Source organism: Oryzias latipes, chromosome 11 (assembly GCF_002234675.1).
Source record: "Oryzias latipes chromosome 11, ASM223467v1".
NCBI lineage: Eukaryota > Metazoa > Chordata > Actinopteri > Beloniformes > Adrianichthyidae > Oryzias > Oryzias latipes.
Genome location: NC_019869.2, coordinates 6,174,894 through 6,192,273, shown reverse-complemented (window position 1 = coordinate 6,192,273; position 17,380 = coordinate 6,174,894). Strand labels below are relative to the sequence as shown.

At 45.9% G+C, this 17,380-nt stretch overlaps 1 protein-coding gene across 5 annotated transcripts in view; it reads left to right on the top strand.

Annotated features, from left to right (window-relative positions):
* LOC101170938 (RNA-binding motif, single-stranded-interacting protein 3) overlaps positions 1–17,380 on the top strand; it is a 365,275-nt gene that overhangs the window by 155,010 nt on the left and 192,885 nt on the right. For 3 of the 5 annotated variants that reach the window (XM_011480740.3, XM_023959618.1, XM_023959619.1), the window contains one exon: positions 12,865–13,022. In XM_011480740.3, the coding sequence (XP_011479042.1) occupies positions 12,865–13,022 (158 nt within the window). The remainder of the gene's footprint in view (positions 1–12,864; positions 13,023–17,380) is intronic. The other 2 variants (XM_011480741.3, XM_023959620.1) reach the window with 1 other exon arrangement.

The window sequence follows — 17,380 nt, the reverse complement described above, 5'->3', positions numbered from 1 at the left end:
ATGCAGAGACGGGAAATACACACTACGGCGGGAACCCGCGTGCATGCGCGCCTGCCGACACGGTGACAGCATATCTGGACGATCTTTACGTGTCATGGCCATGGGAGGCTCGGAGAGGGGTTAAGCCGGTTGTCTGATCCCAACAACACGGCCTTGTCTGGCTGAGTGCCAGAGTTAAGCAAGCTCTGCCTGCCTGGCTGCTCCAGCCTCCTATAAATCAGAACCAATTACCATGCTGGTGCACAGCCATCTTATCCCCCCCTGCCTTTCAGGGAGTGCAGGCGAGGAGGAAGGCAGGGATAACACCAACCTGCTTTTATTCCAACTGTTATTGTGGACGTCCTCCTTCCTGACGAGCAGGTAATCTGCGTCCGTCATTTATAGTCTTTGCCTTTATAGGACCTCCCACTGCACTGAAGTACTGGAAGCTGCTGAGATTACCGCTGGAATGACAGGACACACTAAGTGGACTAAACTGTTGTTTTGCTTTACGACAAGCAAAAATGAAAGTCTTTGCACTCTGAACCAGTTTCTGATCATTGTTAATTTTATTGACTTCATAGATACAAAATCCACTTTCATCCATGTATTACCAGAACAGCGGTCAAAAACATTTTGGCGTTTCGGCAGAAACACACCAGTCTGCGGTCAGCTAGTCAATTTGTATTTATGATTGACATCTAGATGACTTAGCCACACCCACTGGATGAAATAATTCTATATGGGTCCTACGATTAAATGTCTTAAGGTGTTGGTTGATCCTTTAGAAAGCTTTTTGAGATAGCACAGGTTATAATTTGCAAAATGAATAAATAAAACGTTTTCATGTATTTATTTGTTTATAAAAGGTGGATTTACGTTTTTGTATTACATTGTTCCATGTGAGCCGCATTATATCCCATAGTTTCGTCTTTTGCTTTAAGAAATAAAAAACCCATTGATTTTTAGATGTTTGCCTTCATATATGCTCTGGTTTGTAATGAAACGGAACAAATTGGTGCATCACTAAAACAACACTCAAAAGGCACAAATCCTAAATTCCTACTGCACTTGAATAGGCCTGCAAAGAAAGTAGCAACTTTATCGTTATTGCAATATCAAGTTGTGCAATACGCATGTGAAAATGGCTATATAGGGTTACCTAGGGCTGCACGATATGAGGAAAACTCGCGATATGCGATATCAGTGATCAATATTGCTATAACGATATACTTTGCGGGATAAAAACAAATAGCAAAGCAACCAAAAACATCATTCCCATTTCATTGCAACAGTTTAAAAATTAAACTCCAAATGACCCTCGTCTACAAATGTGGCGAACATCTAACATAATAGGGGTCCATCCGATTAGTCAACAACATGAAGGGATTTATTTAATTCGTTAAATGCTTCAAGCTGCCATAAGATTGTTTTACCAAATTTAAGGTAACCATTTATTGCAATTTTCGGTGTCTTTTGCGATATGCATATGGCACAGTTTGATATCGCGAAAACGATAAATTTGCCGTATATTGTGCAGGCCTAGGGTTACCCTAAATGTGCTAAAACAATCTTATGGCAGCTTGAAGTATCAAAGGAATCAAATAAATCCCTTTATGCATTTGACCAATCAGATGGAGCCCTTTTATGTTCGATGCTCGCCTCCTATGTAGACTAGGGTCATTTGGAGTAGTGTGTAAGTTATGTAGACTCATATTTAAATTAAACTGTTTCAGTAAAATGGAAATGATGCATTTAGTTGTTTTGCTATTTGTGCATGTACCGCAAGTGGTATCATCATCGCAATATTGATCATTAATACACAAATCACGAGTTTTTCTAATATCGTGCAGCCCTACTGAGATAGAGAGAGAGATATTTACTTTATTTTTGTAGTTTTGAAAAGTAAGGGGGTTTAGAATAGCAGTGTTCATCAGTTAACATAAAGTTACTGAAGGTGAAATTTTTCTTTGCTAGAAAAACAACACAGCAGTCTGGTGAACAATCATGATGGCGCTCATCAGATGATCTTCTTTTTTTTTCATGGTGACTATATGACATTAGTATTTAGCTCTGAATGAATTTTGCGACAGCAAAACCCCCACCCTCCAATCCAACCTCTTCATGCTGAGATTCCCATTTTTAGTTTTTGGTATGACTCAACTGTGGATTTGAACTCACAACCTTCCACCTTTAGGACAAAGCCACTGAATTGCTCATCATTGCCTTCACTCATGTGTGTATAGCTAATATATTTAAGTCAAAGCATGAATTCAGTCAAATCAGGATTTTTATTCCAATGACATTTCTCTACAGCTGCTATTGCAGCTTCGGAAATTCCATTGAAGTCTGTGTATTTCTACACATATTCATGTCAGAAATGCATTTCATCATATTTTATTTAAGCATTGATACTAAAATACGAAATTAAGTCATTAAATAATTTGAAATCATCGTCTGTCGTGTCATATTTGTGGTTCATCATTCTGTCATTTGATTTTCCAGTTTGCTCAGACGTATAAATCGCACTAATTGAGTGGAAGTTTCCTCTCAGTTGGGCGACTGAAAATAATTTGAGATTTTGATATTGTGTATCATAGTTAGTGCCATTAAATTGGCACAAAGTGGAAAAATCAGAGCAGTGTCAAAGCTGTGTTCCCCAACCTTTTTCACAGACTGGTTTCTTTTTCCGACAATATTTTAATAATACTTTCACTGAGTCTGGTCTGTACTAGGATGAAGAGGGCGTCCTTATTTATTTATTTTTTTGTAGCTTCCAGTTTCTCTGAACTTTTGAGGTTAAAGTTTATCTCATCTTGTGTAAATTATCTGCAGCAGCTTTACATTGTGTTTGAACATTAGATTTAATGTAGAAATTATTCAAATGTAATATCATTTTTTTTTTTTTTTTAAATAAAAAAAAAAAAAAAAAAAAAATGTGATATCATTTTAACCCATGACTGTTAAAAGTGGAAGTTTAAAAAGTCCGAAACCAACTTTAGCCTCGTCTGACTTTTAAAGTGTGACGGAGAAATACGAGAAAAAAAAGTCACAACTTTTAGCAATAAACGTGAATCCACTGTTTGAACAACTTTACTAGCAGCATCCACCTAACATTAGACAGCCAGTTGCTAAAGGATATACATTTTTGTGGACTGTGTGAGCAACTGTCACAACCAGTCCTTATTTGGAGCAAAGACTCCTGGTTTTTGCCTGTTAAATTCAGCTTTCTTTTATTTTGAAGTCTTGGCTCTTCTGTTTCCTCTCTGGCTCTCTTTTCCAAATACATTTGTTTTTTGTTGACTTGGAGGTTTCAGTTTAGCGTTTAGCGTGGCTGCGTTAAGATGGATATTGTGACACGACTTGACATGCGTCAAGAATTATTTAGATGTGGTGAAAGAAATCCAGAGGTTTTTCATAATCAAACTTCCTTCCAAATCAGATTATAAATAAAACAGAAACTAAATTAGGACACGTTTGTTCTTTCTTATTGGCAAACGTCTTCCCTTTTACTTTGAAGGAACCTTTGACAGTCCTCAGACCATTCTCGGAATGTGTTACAGTGACAAACTCGAGCAGCTGGGTCCTTTTTCTTAAAAAAATGAGTCGTACTGTTGTGGGTTTGCAGATGTATAGCACACGCTGTGTGGCTTTAGTGTATGTAATGTATAGTAAATTTACCGTCCTCACTTAATACACTCATAAACATTCCGTGGCATGTCACAGAGGCTGTGAACCCAGCCGCATGGCTGCTCCGCTAAATTGGGCCTGTGTAAAGCATTTGCCTCTCTGAAATACAGTGTGGCAAATTGAAATCCACAGTGAGCCTGCAAAGCTCACTGATGCCGATGGAGGGAAGAATGCAGTCTTTTTTATTCACCTATTTTTAGGTTTCATGAGGAAAAACCTTATTATCACACGTCCTGATTTCCTGATTTCCTACACTTCCTGTTTTTGTTATTTTTTTGGTTTTAAATCACTTCCACTCCCCCACATTCCTCGACTTCTAACTCTGTTTGCTAAAATACAGTTTACCTAGTGCTGCACTCTGTCCCCATCACTCTGGCACACAAGGACAGTATTTACAATTTCGCAGGGGTTCTTACGGGCTGAGTGTACACAGCAGTCATGAAACTGTCCGGGAAGAGAAACAGGCCCGGTCATTAACCTTCAGTGTGGCGACCGGCGTGTCCGCTGAGGATTGGATTTAAAGAGGAAATGAAACGCAAGATGAAGCAAGCATATCTTAAAGGGTGTGCTCTAAAAACATCCAAACCTTAAATCACCATCCATGCATTTTTGAGCAAATTTAAGGCCAATCTGTTCCAGCTCTTTGCAGCTATTGGCCTGAAAAGTCCTGTATTACGGTCTACGTTAGATAAGCAGAGGAAGTCACAGAGTCACTACAGTTAACCCTTGTGGGGTCCAGATGACCCCACTCCCAACGTTAACGTGCGTCTGAGGCAAGAAAAATTTCCCCTAATGTTTTTTTTAATTCTTATTTTTTCCCTCTTTGTCATGGCTGACGTCGTAGACGTGACTGACCCAGACGCTGAAACCCGGAAGTAACTCACGATCCGAGATGTGGGTTAGAAGAGGTTTATTTTTACAAGGTTTTTGTGGTTGAATCCTCTTCGGATGGAGACTTATAGTTCTTGGGACGGGCGTAAGGCGAGGCGTGGGCACCGTGGACGGTGGAAACTGCCTGAGGCAGGACGTGGACGCCGAGGATGGCGGGACCAGCTTGAGGCAGGACGTGGACGCCGAGGACGGCGGAACCAGATTGAGGCAGGACGTGGACACCGAGGACGGCGGGACCAGCTTGAGGCAGGACGTGGACGCCGAGGACGGCGGGACCAGCGAGGGGCGCGGTGGAGAGCTCAGGATGATGAAACCAGCAAGACCAGTGGTGAGGGAACCTGAAGGATAATGCAGAGCGTGGTGAGTCAAATAACTTAGCTTGGAAGGTAGATACTAAAAGGCCAGACATAAGCACCGGAGTGAGTATAACGAACTGGCGCTGAATTCTGATGAGAAGATCCCTTAAGAAGGCCGGCAGGGTGATGAGGAGATGAAGGTCAGCTGGTTCCAATCAGCAGAGCAGGTGCAGGAGCTGAGGGAGGGGGAGGTGAGCTGACAGGCACCGTGACAGTACCCCCCCCTCAACGACCGCCTCCAGGCGGTCCAGGACGGCGATCAGGGTGAGCCCTGAAGAAATCGTCCAGGAGGGAACGGTCCAGAATCAAGGAGCAGGAGATCCAAGAACGCTCCTCCGGACCGTAACCCTCCCAGTCCACCAGGTACTGGTGACCACGACCCCGGCGGCGAACGTCCAGAACCCGACTGACCGTAAAGGCAGGGGCGCCGTCGATGAGCCGGGCGGGTGGCGGGGAAGCGGACGGCGGGCAAAGGGGACTTTCCTGGAGGGGCTTGATGTTGGAGATGTGGAAAGAGGGGTGTACCCTCAGAGCCGCTGGGAGTCGCAGCCTGACGCAGGTCGGACTGATGACCCGGTCAATGGTGTAAGGTCCGATGTAGCGAGGTGCAAGCTTGCGGGAGGTCGCCTGCAGAGGTATGTTTTTGGACGATAGCCACACCTTTTGCCCGGGTTGGTAAGTGGGACCCTCTCTCCTACGCCGATTGGCCATGCGACAGTTACTGTCCCGAGAGCGCTGGAGAGCAGCCCGAGCCTGGCGCCAAATGCGTTGGACACGTTGCAGGTGGTGTTGTACAGAGGGCACGGCTAAATCCAATTCATGAGAGGGAAACAGAGGGGGAGAATAACCAAGAGAAGCTTCAAAAGGGGACATACCAGTGGCGGCAGAAGGGTGGTTGTTGTGTGCGTATTCTATCCAGACGAGAAACTTGGACCAACTGGAGGGATTCTGGGCCGAGAGACAACGGAGAGCGGCCTCCAACTCCTGGTTAGCCCGCTCCGCTTGTCCGTTAGACTGGGGGTGGTATCCCGAAGTCAGGCTAACGGTGGCTCCCAGAGCTGAGCAGAAAGACCGCCAAACCTGGGAGACAAACTGGGGACCCCGGTCGGAGACAATGTCCTTGGGTATCCCATGGTGACGGAAAACTTGGTGGACTAGGACCTCAGCCATCTCAGCGGCCGTGGGGAGCTTCGGCAGGGGAATGAATTGGGCGGCCTTGGAAAATCTGTCCACAATGGTTAATATAACCGTGTTACCTTGCGACGGAGGCAACCCGGTGACGAAGTCCAGGGCCAGGTGGGACCAAGGGCGTTCGGCGACGGGCAGGGGGTGAAGGAGACCAGCAGGAGGGGAGTTAGAGGACTTGGATCGGGCACATACCGCACAGGCGGCGACGAACCTCCTGACGTCTTGCACCATAGTAGGCCAAAAAAACCTGCGTCTCAGAAGATTGAGAGTCCGGTGGACCCCTCCGTGGCAAGACACCCGGGAAGTGTGCCCCCACACCAGGACGTCGGAGCGGAGAGAGGAGGGGACGTAGAGAGTGTTATCGGGAGGAGGAGGATGGTCAGGCTCCTCATCCTGGGCCTGCTGGACCCGAGTCTCAATGTCCCAAGTGAGATTGCCGATAACGTATGTGGGCGGAATGATGGGGGCTGCTTCCTGATGGTCGTGGGCACTGAACATACGTGAGAGTGCGTCAGGTTTAATATTGCGACTGCCGGGTCGATAAGTAATGGTGAAGGAGAAGCGGTCGAAAAAGAGGCACCAACGGGCCTGACGGGAGTTAAGGCGTTTAGCAGCGCGGAGATATGCGAGGTTTTTATGATCGGTCCATACGATAAAAGGGTGCTCAGAACCTTCTAACCAATGACGCCACTCTTCTAAGGCGAGCTTGATGGCAAGGAGCTCGCGATTACCGACATCGTAATTTTGTTCCGCGGGGGACAACTTCCGCGAAAAGAAGGCGCACGGCTTGAGTTTACCAGAGTGTTCCTCGCGTTGGGACAGGACGGCTCTGACCCCGGAGTCAGAGGCATCGACTTCCACGATGAATTGGCGTTGCGGATCGGGTTGTATTAGGATGGGTGCGGTGACGAACATGGTTTTAAGTTTATTAAAGGCGTTATGAGCCTCGGGCCCCCAAACAAACGGTTGATTCACCGAGGTGAGTCTGGTAAGTGGTGCGGCGAGACTACTGTAGTTTCGTATGAATCGGCGGTAAAAGTTGGCGAAACCAAGAAAACGTTGTAATTGCTTGCGTGAGCTGGGAGTCTCCCAGTTAGCGACTGCGGAGACTTTGACAGGATCGGGTCGGATGTTGCCGGCTTCAATGATGAAACCGAGAAAGGAGACGGAAGTGACATGAAACTCACATTTCTCGGCTTTAACAAATAACTGGTTCTCGAGGAGGCGTTCGAGGACCTGACGAACATGAAAAGTATGGATTTCCGGATTGGGCGAGTAAATAAGAATGTCGTCCAGGTAGACAAAAACGAACCTATTTAGGAAGTCGCGAAGGACGTCGTTAACGAGATGCTGAAAGACTGCTGGGGCGTTAGTGAGCCCAAAGGGCATCACCAGGTACTCAAAATGCCCCAAGGGTGTGCTGAACGCAGTCTTCCACTCGTCCCCCTCCTTCATGCGAACCAAATGATAAGCATTCCGGAGGTCTAATTTAGAAAATATGCGCGCTTCCTGTACCGAGTCTAAGGCAGAGCTGATGAGGGGCAGAGAGTATTTATTTTTGACAGTGATCTGGTTCAACTCACGGTAATCGATGCAAGGACGCAGAGATTTGTCTTTCTTTTGGACGAAGAAAAATCCGGCCCCTACAGGAGACGAGGAGGGGCGAATGTGGCCGGAGGCGAGAGACTCGTGAATGTATTTCTCCATGGAGAGCTTTTCAGGACCGGACAGGTTAAATAACCGGCCCTTAGGAAGAGTAGCGCCGGTTAAGAGCTCGATGGAGCAGTCGTAGGGACGGTGTGAGGGCAGCGCATCGGCTTTGCGCTTGCTAAAAACATTCTTAAGGTCGTGATAACAATGGGGTACCTTTGAGAGGTCGGTCTCCTCCGGAACGTGCTCGTTATCGAGGGAGACAGGAGGGATGGCGGAGCGGAGGCAATTGGCGAGACAGTGGGGGCTCCAGTTTGTGATGTGGAGATTAACCCAGTCGAACTGAGGATTATGACGGCGCAACCAGGGGAATCCTAGAATTACAGGAGACTGAAGAGATTTGGTGATATAAAACTGAGTGACTTCATGGTGGTTGCCCGAGGTGATCAGGTGCACGGGTTTGGTACGGTGAGTAATGCGTGTTAGAAGTTGGCCACCCAGGCCAGCAGCTTTAACGGGATGATCTAGCGGTTCAATGGAGAGGTCGAGCTTGGACACCAAACTACAGTCCATGAAGCTCTGTTCGGCTCCGGAATCGATAAGAGCCCGACAATCATGGTTACGAGAGTGATGACTAATTTTGACAGGAACATAAAGGAAATTATTTCCCTGAGAGTCCGTAGGGGCAGCCTCCCGCGGCCTGTCTTCTAGCGGGGGGCTCTCGAGTTTAAACGTAGTGTGCATTGCTGTACGTGGTGACCTGATCGTCCGCAGTAGAAGCAGGTACCCTCCTCCATGCGTCTGCGCCGTTCCTCAGGAGTGAGTTTGGAATGGCCGATCTGCATCGGTTCCTCCGGGGGTCGGCTGGTGTTTTCTCGCAAAAGGGAGGGTGGCGGCTTTGACACAGGAAACTGAGGAACAGAGTCAGCGATGGTTTTTCCGACAGAACGTGTGCGTTCGTTCTGACGTTCTCGGAGCCGCACATCCGAACGTAGGGCGGCGGAGACAAGCTCCTCAAAAGTGGTAGCTTCGGGCTGAGAACATAGATGGTCTTTGATGTGATCACTTAACGATTGGTAGAAAACGCCTCTGAGGGCAATGTCCGGCCAACCAGCCTCAACCGCTAGTATGCGAAAGTCGATCAGATGTTCACTTACAGATCTGTTGCGTTGTCTTAGGCCCAGAAGGCGGCGAGTGGCTTCCTCTGCTTTGCGGGGTTGGTCGAAGACCAGACGAAACTCCCCAATGAAGCGTTCAAAAGGTTCCTGGAAGACGGGGTTAGCTGAAAGATACGCCTGGGCCCACTGAAGGGCTTTGCCACGTAGAGAGTTAACAACGAGAGTAATTCTACAGTGGTCTGTGTGGTAATATCGCGGGGCCTGCTGGAAAATCAGTTGACATTGTAGCAAAAAACCACCACATGAACTCACGTCTCCTTGGAACGGTTCGGGTTGTAGCCGGAAGTTCTCCTGAGTCCATGCAGTGGTGGCTGGGTTAGAGCTACTGGCAGCGGAAGCTGTGGAGTTGGAACTAGTGTTAGCCGTTTGTTGGCTAGTTAGCTCAACCAGTGTTTGGGAGATGCTGTCCAGACGGCGAAAAAGATCTTGCTGCGCCGTGGCCATCTGGTTGAGTGATTCAGCTTGACGTCCGAGGGCTACACCTTGTTGTGAGACGGCGAGGCGGAGTCCTTCCGGGTCAGCTGGGTCTGTGTATTGGCCAGTTCGTTCTGTCATGGCTGACGTCGTAGACGTGACTGACCCAGACGCTGAAACCCGGAAGTAACTCACGATCCGAGATGTGGGTTAGAAGAGGTTTATTTTTACAAGGTTTTTGTGGTTGAATCCTCTTCGGATGGAGACTTATAGTTCTTGGGACGGGCGTAAGGCGAGGCGTGGGCACCGTGGACGGTGGAAACTGCCTGAGGCAGGACGTGGACGCCGAGGATGGCGGGACCAGCTTGAGGCAGGACGTGGACGCCGAGGACGGCGGAACCAGATTGAGGCAGGACGTGGACACCGAGGACGGCGGGACCAGCTTGAGGCAGGACGTGGACGCCGAGGACGGCGGGACCAGCGAGGGGCGCGGTGGAGAGCTCAGGATGATGAAACCAGCAAGACCAGTGGTGAGGGAACCTGAAGGATAATGCAGAGCGTGGTGAGTCAAATAACTTAGCTTGGAAGGTAGATACTAAAAGGCCAGACATAAGCACCGGAGTGAGTATAACGAACTGGCGCTGAATTCTGATGAGAAGATCCCTTAAGAAGGCCGGCAGGGTGATGAGGAGATGAAGGTCAGCTGGTTCCAATCAGCAGAGCAGGTGCAGGAGCTGAGGGAGGGGGAGGTGAGCTGACAGGCACCGTGACACTCTTCTGACTAATTTGAGGCGCGTGTCAAAACAGAGGCGGCGGAAATGGCGCTTTGGTGTTTTAAATGTGTTCTTGTAGGAGTTTTCTGATGATGGAGGACATAGATAAAGAAAATTAAACTTAAAATAACATTTCTGAGTATTTCTTTATTCAAATGGTGAATCAGGAGCAGACGAAAAAATCCTGTTTGAAAAAGATCGTACTTGTGACATAGAAAATATACTGGGCGGGGCCACGAGCTTCCTGCTCTCAGCAACGGGAAGGGGAAGAGGGGGCGGGGTTGCTTCCCATCAACGGTCCCGCAAACAACGAATTTCTGATCATCTCCTGCTGCTCTGCAGAAACTACGTCCTAGAAAACGACACGGATTTCATTAAAACAATCATTAAAAGACCAATTTTGATAATGGATCTGAAGATGATCGGAGTGGGACTTTAACACAGTACCGTGCATAAAAAAGGTCTGTAGATGTCCTACATTACACCCCCTCCTGGGTTTTCACCCTCCACCCAACAGTTGTCCATTCCTCTGAGACCTTTAGCACCCAGTCCATTCTTCATCCCAGGGGGAATTTTCCAGGCTTTTCCTTTCCCCTTGGATAAGCTCACTCTGTGCCTCGTCGCCTCGCGCTGTAAGTAATGGGCTCGTTTTGACCCACCATGCCTCATTGTGTAAGATTTCAGCTTCTGACCTTAAAAAATGAAAGCAAATCGATAGGGCGGGACATGTGAATTCCAGAGACCAGGATGCAAGCCAAGCCTGGAAACCAGTGAGGAGGAGGAGGAAGAGGAGGGCTATGTATATCACTCACAAAAGCATGAAAAGGAAGGGGAGCCTGAAAAAAACAAAAAAAACATTCAGGCTACAAGATACGTTTTTGTTTTGTTTTACAAGGTGACTGTATTTCCGATGTCACAGTGATGTATGTGTGGTGAGGATCGGTCAAAATAACAGAGCATCACAGAACACGTCTCCATTTTCAAACCGCCCTATTTGTAGTTTTCAGTGCTGGATGCAGCTGCAGCTTCTTCAATGCACGCCGACCTCCTTCCAGCACTTTATGGGAGACATTTGGTCACAAAATGCTCTTTAAAATGACTCTCTGGACGTTATTAGTTTGAACTTTCAAGCAATATTTAATTTTATGTTTAATTGTCTTGTGTATTATTCTTGTTTAATTGGTTAAAATAAACCATTTTAAAGCAAAAAATCAAATCAAATGACTCTTTATGTAAATTTTTACGACCAAACTATGTCAGTTTGAGAATTAAACTTTGATTAGTAAATAGATATTTATTGGAATGGCACTAAACAGGAAAATAGAACCTAGAGTTTAAATTAAGCTGAACTTATTAAGGCTATTAGTTAAAACAAATGGATGGTTTGAATAATTATTTTTAAGTTTAAACTGCAGCAGCTGTACAACTACAGTGAATAAAAGCTTATTTAAGGAACTCCAGACCCTTTTCATTTGTCCTGCTGCTTTTTATGTTTGCTTTTGTTGTCTTAGGAGTAACAAAGTCCAAAAAAAGGGGGAAACAATTCGGCTTTATTGGATGCTTAAGAGGCCCACAGAACATAAAGAATCACTTTCTGTTTATAGACAGTAAAAAGATAATTGATCAATTTGCAAACCTCACATCTTTTATTGAAGACTCTAGTTTGTGTCGTTATTCAAAGACTCGTTCTTGTTTGCTATGGATAGCGTGCACAAGCATAGAGAGGTGTGTGTGTGTGTGTGTGTGTGAAAGCCCAGAGTGGTAATTGGCCATCTATCGATGGACGTGTGTCGCTCTTTACGCTCCAGGAACTCCGGCTCTTCGTCTGACAAGTGGGAGGCGACACGCCGGCATGGCACACACGCCTAAAATAGCGCAATCAAATCAGCCACGCTCCAACAGTCGGCACTAACGTGCGGGGCGATGCCAAAAAGGCTCGCTGCAACCTCTTTGTCCTTAATGCATATTTAGGGGTCTTGGGATTCTCTCGGAGGAGAATGGGGGTTAATGTGATTTGGCAGAGCCGGTGGTCCTATACCTCGACATGTCTTCCACCTTTTTTTTCTATTCCTCCTTCATCCATCACTTGCATACTTTTTTTGCATCGTCTCTTTCTTTTTTCACTCACCTCCTTGCTCATTCTCCTTCCATTTGTCTTCCCGCTCTTTTTTATTTTTTGGCTCTCATTGCTCTCGGGCCCACAGGGCTTTAGCCTTCCCTTTCTGTCATTATGTGCAGTGTCCCTGCAATAGAGATATAAATGGTCTGTTTGCAGGAGGGGGGGGGGGCTGGCTTCTATACCATAAATCTACACTAACAGCACGACAAGCACACAGAAGAAGCACAGGAAAGAGAACTGAAGGAGAACAACTAAAGAGGGGGGTTGAATCCTCGCACATTTTAGAATCTTTCTGCGTGGTTTAACCGTAAAACGTCCCCCAAGTTGATTTTTCCAAATACACCAACGCTGAATAAAGAACAAAAGGTTGTCATTGCTCAAAGCTCTGGCTTTGGTGAAATGTTTAAACACAAAATAAACAAAAAGTGAACAATCAGGGAGTCAGTAAAAATCCTTTTTTGGAGCCATTGTTTTTGGGGATTGTTGTTTTGATTTATTTGGCACATATTTCACTTGTTTTACCATATAAGTATAATAAAATGCTACTTTTGTTCTTTCTGTAGGTATGTATAATTCATTGTTTTCTTAGTTTCAAATGACTGATTCCTGTGTTTGATTTTTCTCAGCAGCCCTATGCTCCACCCCCTCATCCCATGGCTCCTCCCAGCCCCAGCACCAACAGCTGCAGCCAGGGAGGCGCGGAGCAGCTAAGTAAGACCAACCTCTACATTCGCGGGCTGCCGCCCGGGACCACCGACCAGGACCTCATCAAGCTTTGCCAACCGTGAGTCTTCGTAGGCATCGAAACCCAGATTTCACACCTGATCAGAACGTAGACATCGGTTCAGTTTGAGTCGGAGCACATGTTTGTCAGGCTTTAAGTGCAGCTTTTCTCTCTCCCCAAAATACACACCAATCAAATGAATGAGAAGGTGTGTCCAAACCTTCAGGGGTTATTGTAAAGGTTAACCTCTGTTTTTGTACCATTTTAAAGAAATTTGAAGTTTTCAGGCGTTTAGTGGAGCACAGACTCGGAAGGGTTCTCAAATATTTTTCCGGGAAAAACGCAGACACGCTGCGAGGCCGGCTCTAGGTTGACGTCATGAAATGGGCGTCACCCACATGGAGAGAAAGGCGGAGCCTCAGTGATTGAGTCGTCTTACTTCCAGGTAGCACATTAACTGTCAAAATAACTCATATTTCATTGAAAAACGATCATTCTTTAGTGTGCCAAAGGTGATATATGATCATATATATGGATATAGTTTACTGTGAAAGGATTAAGAAAAGCAGGACCCTTTAGGTATTTTGTTTTGAAGAGTCTTTTTCTTTGTACTTAGTTGTCCACTCAGTGTTTTGATTGATTAATAGTCTTTTTCACAGCTTTACTTTTTAAAAGACCCACGTCAATCATCCTTTATCTATTTTCAAAGCGTTCCCAGTGGTCTTTTAGTTCTGATTATGCCGTTTTTAGCCAAAATCCCAAAACCCTGTGTTGTTTTCTAAGACCTAGTTTCTGCAGAGCAGCAAGAGTTTATCAGAAATCCATCTTGTGGGCAGGACCGTTGGTATTGATCAACGCTACCCCCCTTCCCATCACCCATAACTGAGAGCTCTCTGTTTATGCAGCTGTAAGCTAGTTTCCCATTAGCCTACAGCCCTTAGCAATCCCGAACTAACATTAATGGTGCAACAAAAATGGTGAGCCATATTGGAGCTATCCAGACGTACGGTTTTGACCCAGATGGAAGACGTTCATGGATCTGTTTGTCTGCAAGAATGAGGTGGAGTAGGGAGCTTATAGCCCCACCCAGCGTATTTTTACGTCACAAATATGATCTTTTTCAAAGGGTATTTTTTTTGTCTGCTCCTGATTTACAAGGATTTGAATAAAGAAATAATCAGAAACGCAGCTTTAGGCTTAATTTTCTTTCAAGATGTCGTCCACCATCAGAAAAATGCCACAAGAAAAAATGCCGACAGTAATTTCAATGCATAGCAGGCTTTCATATTTCTCATGGTACATTTATGGTCATATCGATTTCATAGCAGCTTGAAGTATTTGATAAATCAAATTTAGCCCTTTGCATATCTGACAAATCGAAAGGAGCCCTTTGATGTCAAATACCCGCCTCCTATGTAGACGAAGGTCATTTGGTATTATTTATGTTTAAATAAAACTGTAGCAGTGAAACTAAAATAATGTATTGTTTATATATCACATTTCATTTCGTCATATGGTGATGCTCTACTTTTATGACTCCGATGTTGACAGATGATGAGTCAAATAAGATAGAAACACTTTCACTTCTAATGATGCAAATAAAGAGGGACCCTTTTATTTTACAGAATCTGAAATCATGAGACTATTTTTAAATGTGTGATTGTTTTTTATTCAGTTTTATTGATCAAGAGCTCCTCTGTAAGTTCGTGAATGGCGGGACAAAGCTGACTTGTGAGAGAATTCCAGGCTTCAAAGAGTTGCATAAGTTGAACGCACTGCTACATTTCCACCGGTGATGTGAACTGAAGAGATGCACGCTCATAAAGCCCTGTAAAATGTTCTGGATAGAGAAACGAGGCACACAAAGCAGCTTGCACACAGCTCAATAAGGCCTAATAAAAGCTAGATTGGACCACCTCCCCGAGGATTCACAGACCAAGACCTCATCTTTTTCTCTGTCCGTCTCTCCCAAACACACACAAGCAGCTTTGTTCAGCTTCATTAAGTCCCTTTCACTTCCGAAATGGTGAAAAGGGGGTCAAGATCATTAACGAAGACAAGGCCAGCAGATTGTGAAACGCAGGCCATGAAACAGTCTGTCTACTTGCGTAACCTTTTCTTGGCCAGGCTTCCAGAAATGTCCTGGTCAAATGTGGCCAATTATTCAATGATGCTTTGGAGACGGGAACATGTTGTCCGGTAGATTGGGTAATGCTCCCAGTAACCATGTCATAAGTCATTCATTTATTCCTGAAACGGGCCCATCAAGATTCCATTAGGCTGAAAGGCGATCCAACAAGATTTGGAAAAGCACTCAGCGTTTTGACATTGGCTATCTCTGCTTTGGTCCTCGCATTCCCCATGGCTGCACACAGCTGGAGCCTTTCAATTGGATTTCTAATTCCATATGATCTTAAATATTAGAAGTATAATTATTTGAAAGGGCAAGGCGTGCCACACCTTATGTAAAATCCTCTGGCTGAAGAGCCGCATTCTAATGGGAAGCTATTCTCTTCCTGTGCTCTGGGACCCCCCGATGTTTTTGGCTTTGACCATCGGGTCCCCCTGGTGACCGTCTCCCTGTTCAGCTGTTTCCTTGTTTCTTTCCCCCTATCTTGTCTCCTATTGCCCATTTTGTGTGTGTATTGGCTCCCTAAGAGCCCCCAAGGCTGCCTGAGGTGCACTATGCTAGTGAAAACTCAATGCCACTGAAACTTTAATTAGCCAGACCGTGTTTCAGTGGCAGGCGGGTGGCAGCATTTTAGAAAAGGTCATGCAACTGTTCTGCAGTCTGCAGCACCCCGGGTCCCCCTCAGGTTTTTTTCTCCGTCGTGCTCCGACACAAAGCGGCGGCTCTCTCACGGCCGCCGCCGCTCTCACGGGGTGACTGAATGTTAAACAGAAAAGCTTGGTGGAAATGGCACCTACTTTGTGAGGATAATCAAAAAATGAGTTTCACTGGTGTTAGCTGGCTTAGCTAATCTCCCTCATCCTGGGTCTGGCGGCTCCCTCAGGCTTACCTCTCTGCCCGGTTGTGTGTTCTCCGCTCAGATCCTTGTGCTGGCAGCCAGACAAGCTCAAGCTTATTTTTTTGGGCCTGGGTTTGTTCTGTCACACTCAAGCAGCTCTCGCTCCCCTGTTCTCCGCTATCTCAAAAGCAAACAAGCTGCCGCCAAACTGATGCATTCTTGACAGGAAGCCATATCTTAGTTGCCGATTGGAGCTTGCTGCATATCCCTTAGGGTTGCCAAAACAATAAATGCTTTCTACTGTGAGTGTAACCCCATCCTTGTGAACTCTAATACCATATTGCCAAGGTTCTGTCAAATCCTCGTCCAGCAGCTTGTATTCAGGCCTCACGAGGTCTTGAAGTTCTCAGATCTGCGTGTGGAATGCAGAAATACTGTTGTTTGGATTTCTGTAAATGATTTATGTTTTTTCTTCTCTCTAATTTGTTCAGTTTAGCCAATTTATGATTGCAGGTGTGAAGTTGGAGCCAAAAGATCAAAGAGGAAACTCTTCAAGGAGCATTTGAGCGAAAAGGGCTTGTTTTCGTTTATTACCTCCAGCTTCATAAGGAAGAGTCAGAGGAAGGGTTAGTTTAGGATCAGGAACCTGATTGGAGGAGAAGTTGCACCAGTTTGTTTGCTCTCCTTTGGATCCATCATGCTCGCCATCCAGATACATAGAGATGGTTTAATCTGTGCAGGATTCGGGGTGTTAAAAAAAGGTCAAACCGATACGACACCTACCCACGCCTACTTCACCCTTACTTACCTTTACGTGTTGTACAAGTGTTAGCTACAAACTGTCACTTGCATTATGCCTGTAGAGATAAAAGGCAGCGCACAAACATTTTCTCTCAGGGTTTGTATTTTGGCCATCGCCAATGCTAAGAGCACATTCAAGAACCCATGTTCAGCATGTTTGAGAACCTGAATCACCTGTCAGGTATCAATGTAGCATAAGTCCTTTATGAGATCATTTGTAACTTGTTTGAATTGTATGTCCTCCATTGCTTTGTTGTACTGTGGAGCAAAAGTAAACACTGAAAACTATCAAGTTTTCCCACTCATGGCTGGAGTTGCACGCTGCGAGCTGTTGAATGAGTAATTAAATGGATTCAAGGAGGTGCTTAATCTCTATTTTATTCAGCTGGCTCGATGTAGGGTTCTCCTCCAGCCGTCACCCTGATATATGGCTGCAGAGTTAGGGCCAGAACAGGGTAGAGGGGGGGTTTGTTGGCCGGGCACTCTCACGGCGAGAGCGCCTGGCTCGCTCCGAGTGGATGGATGGACAGAGGAATGGATGGATGGCTAGAGCCGCCGTTATTTGTGAGAAAAATTCTTTGGCCTAACCAACTATTTGAGGCACCGGGCCAACACTAAGACCAACACCAACCGAGCGGTGCAGCCAGC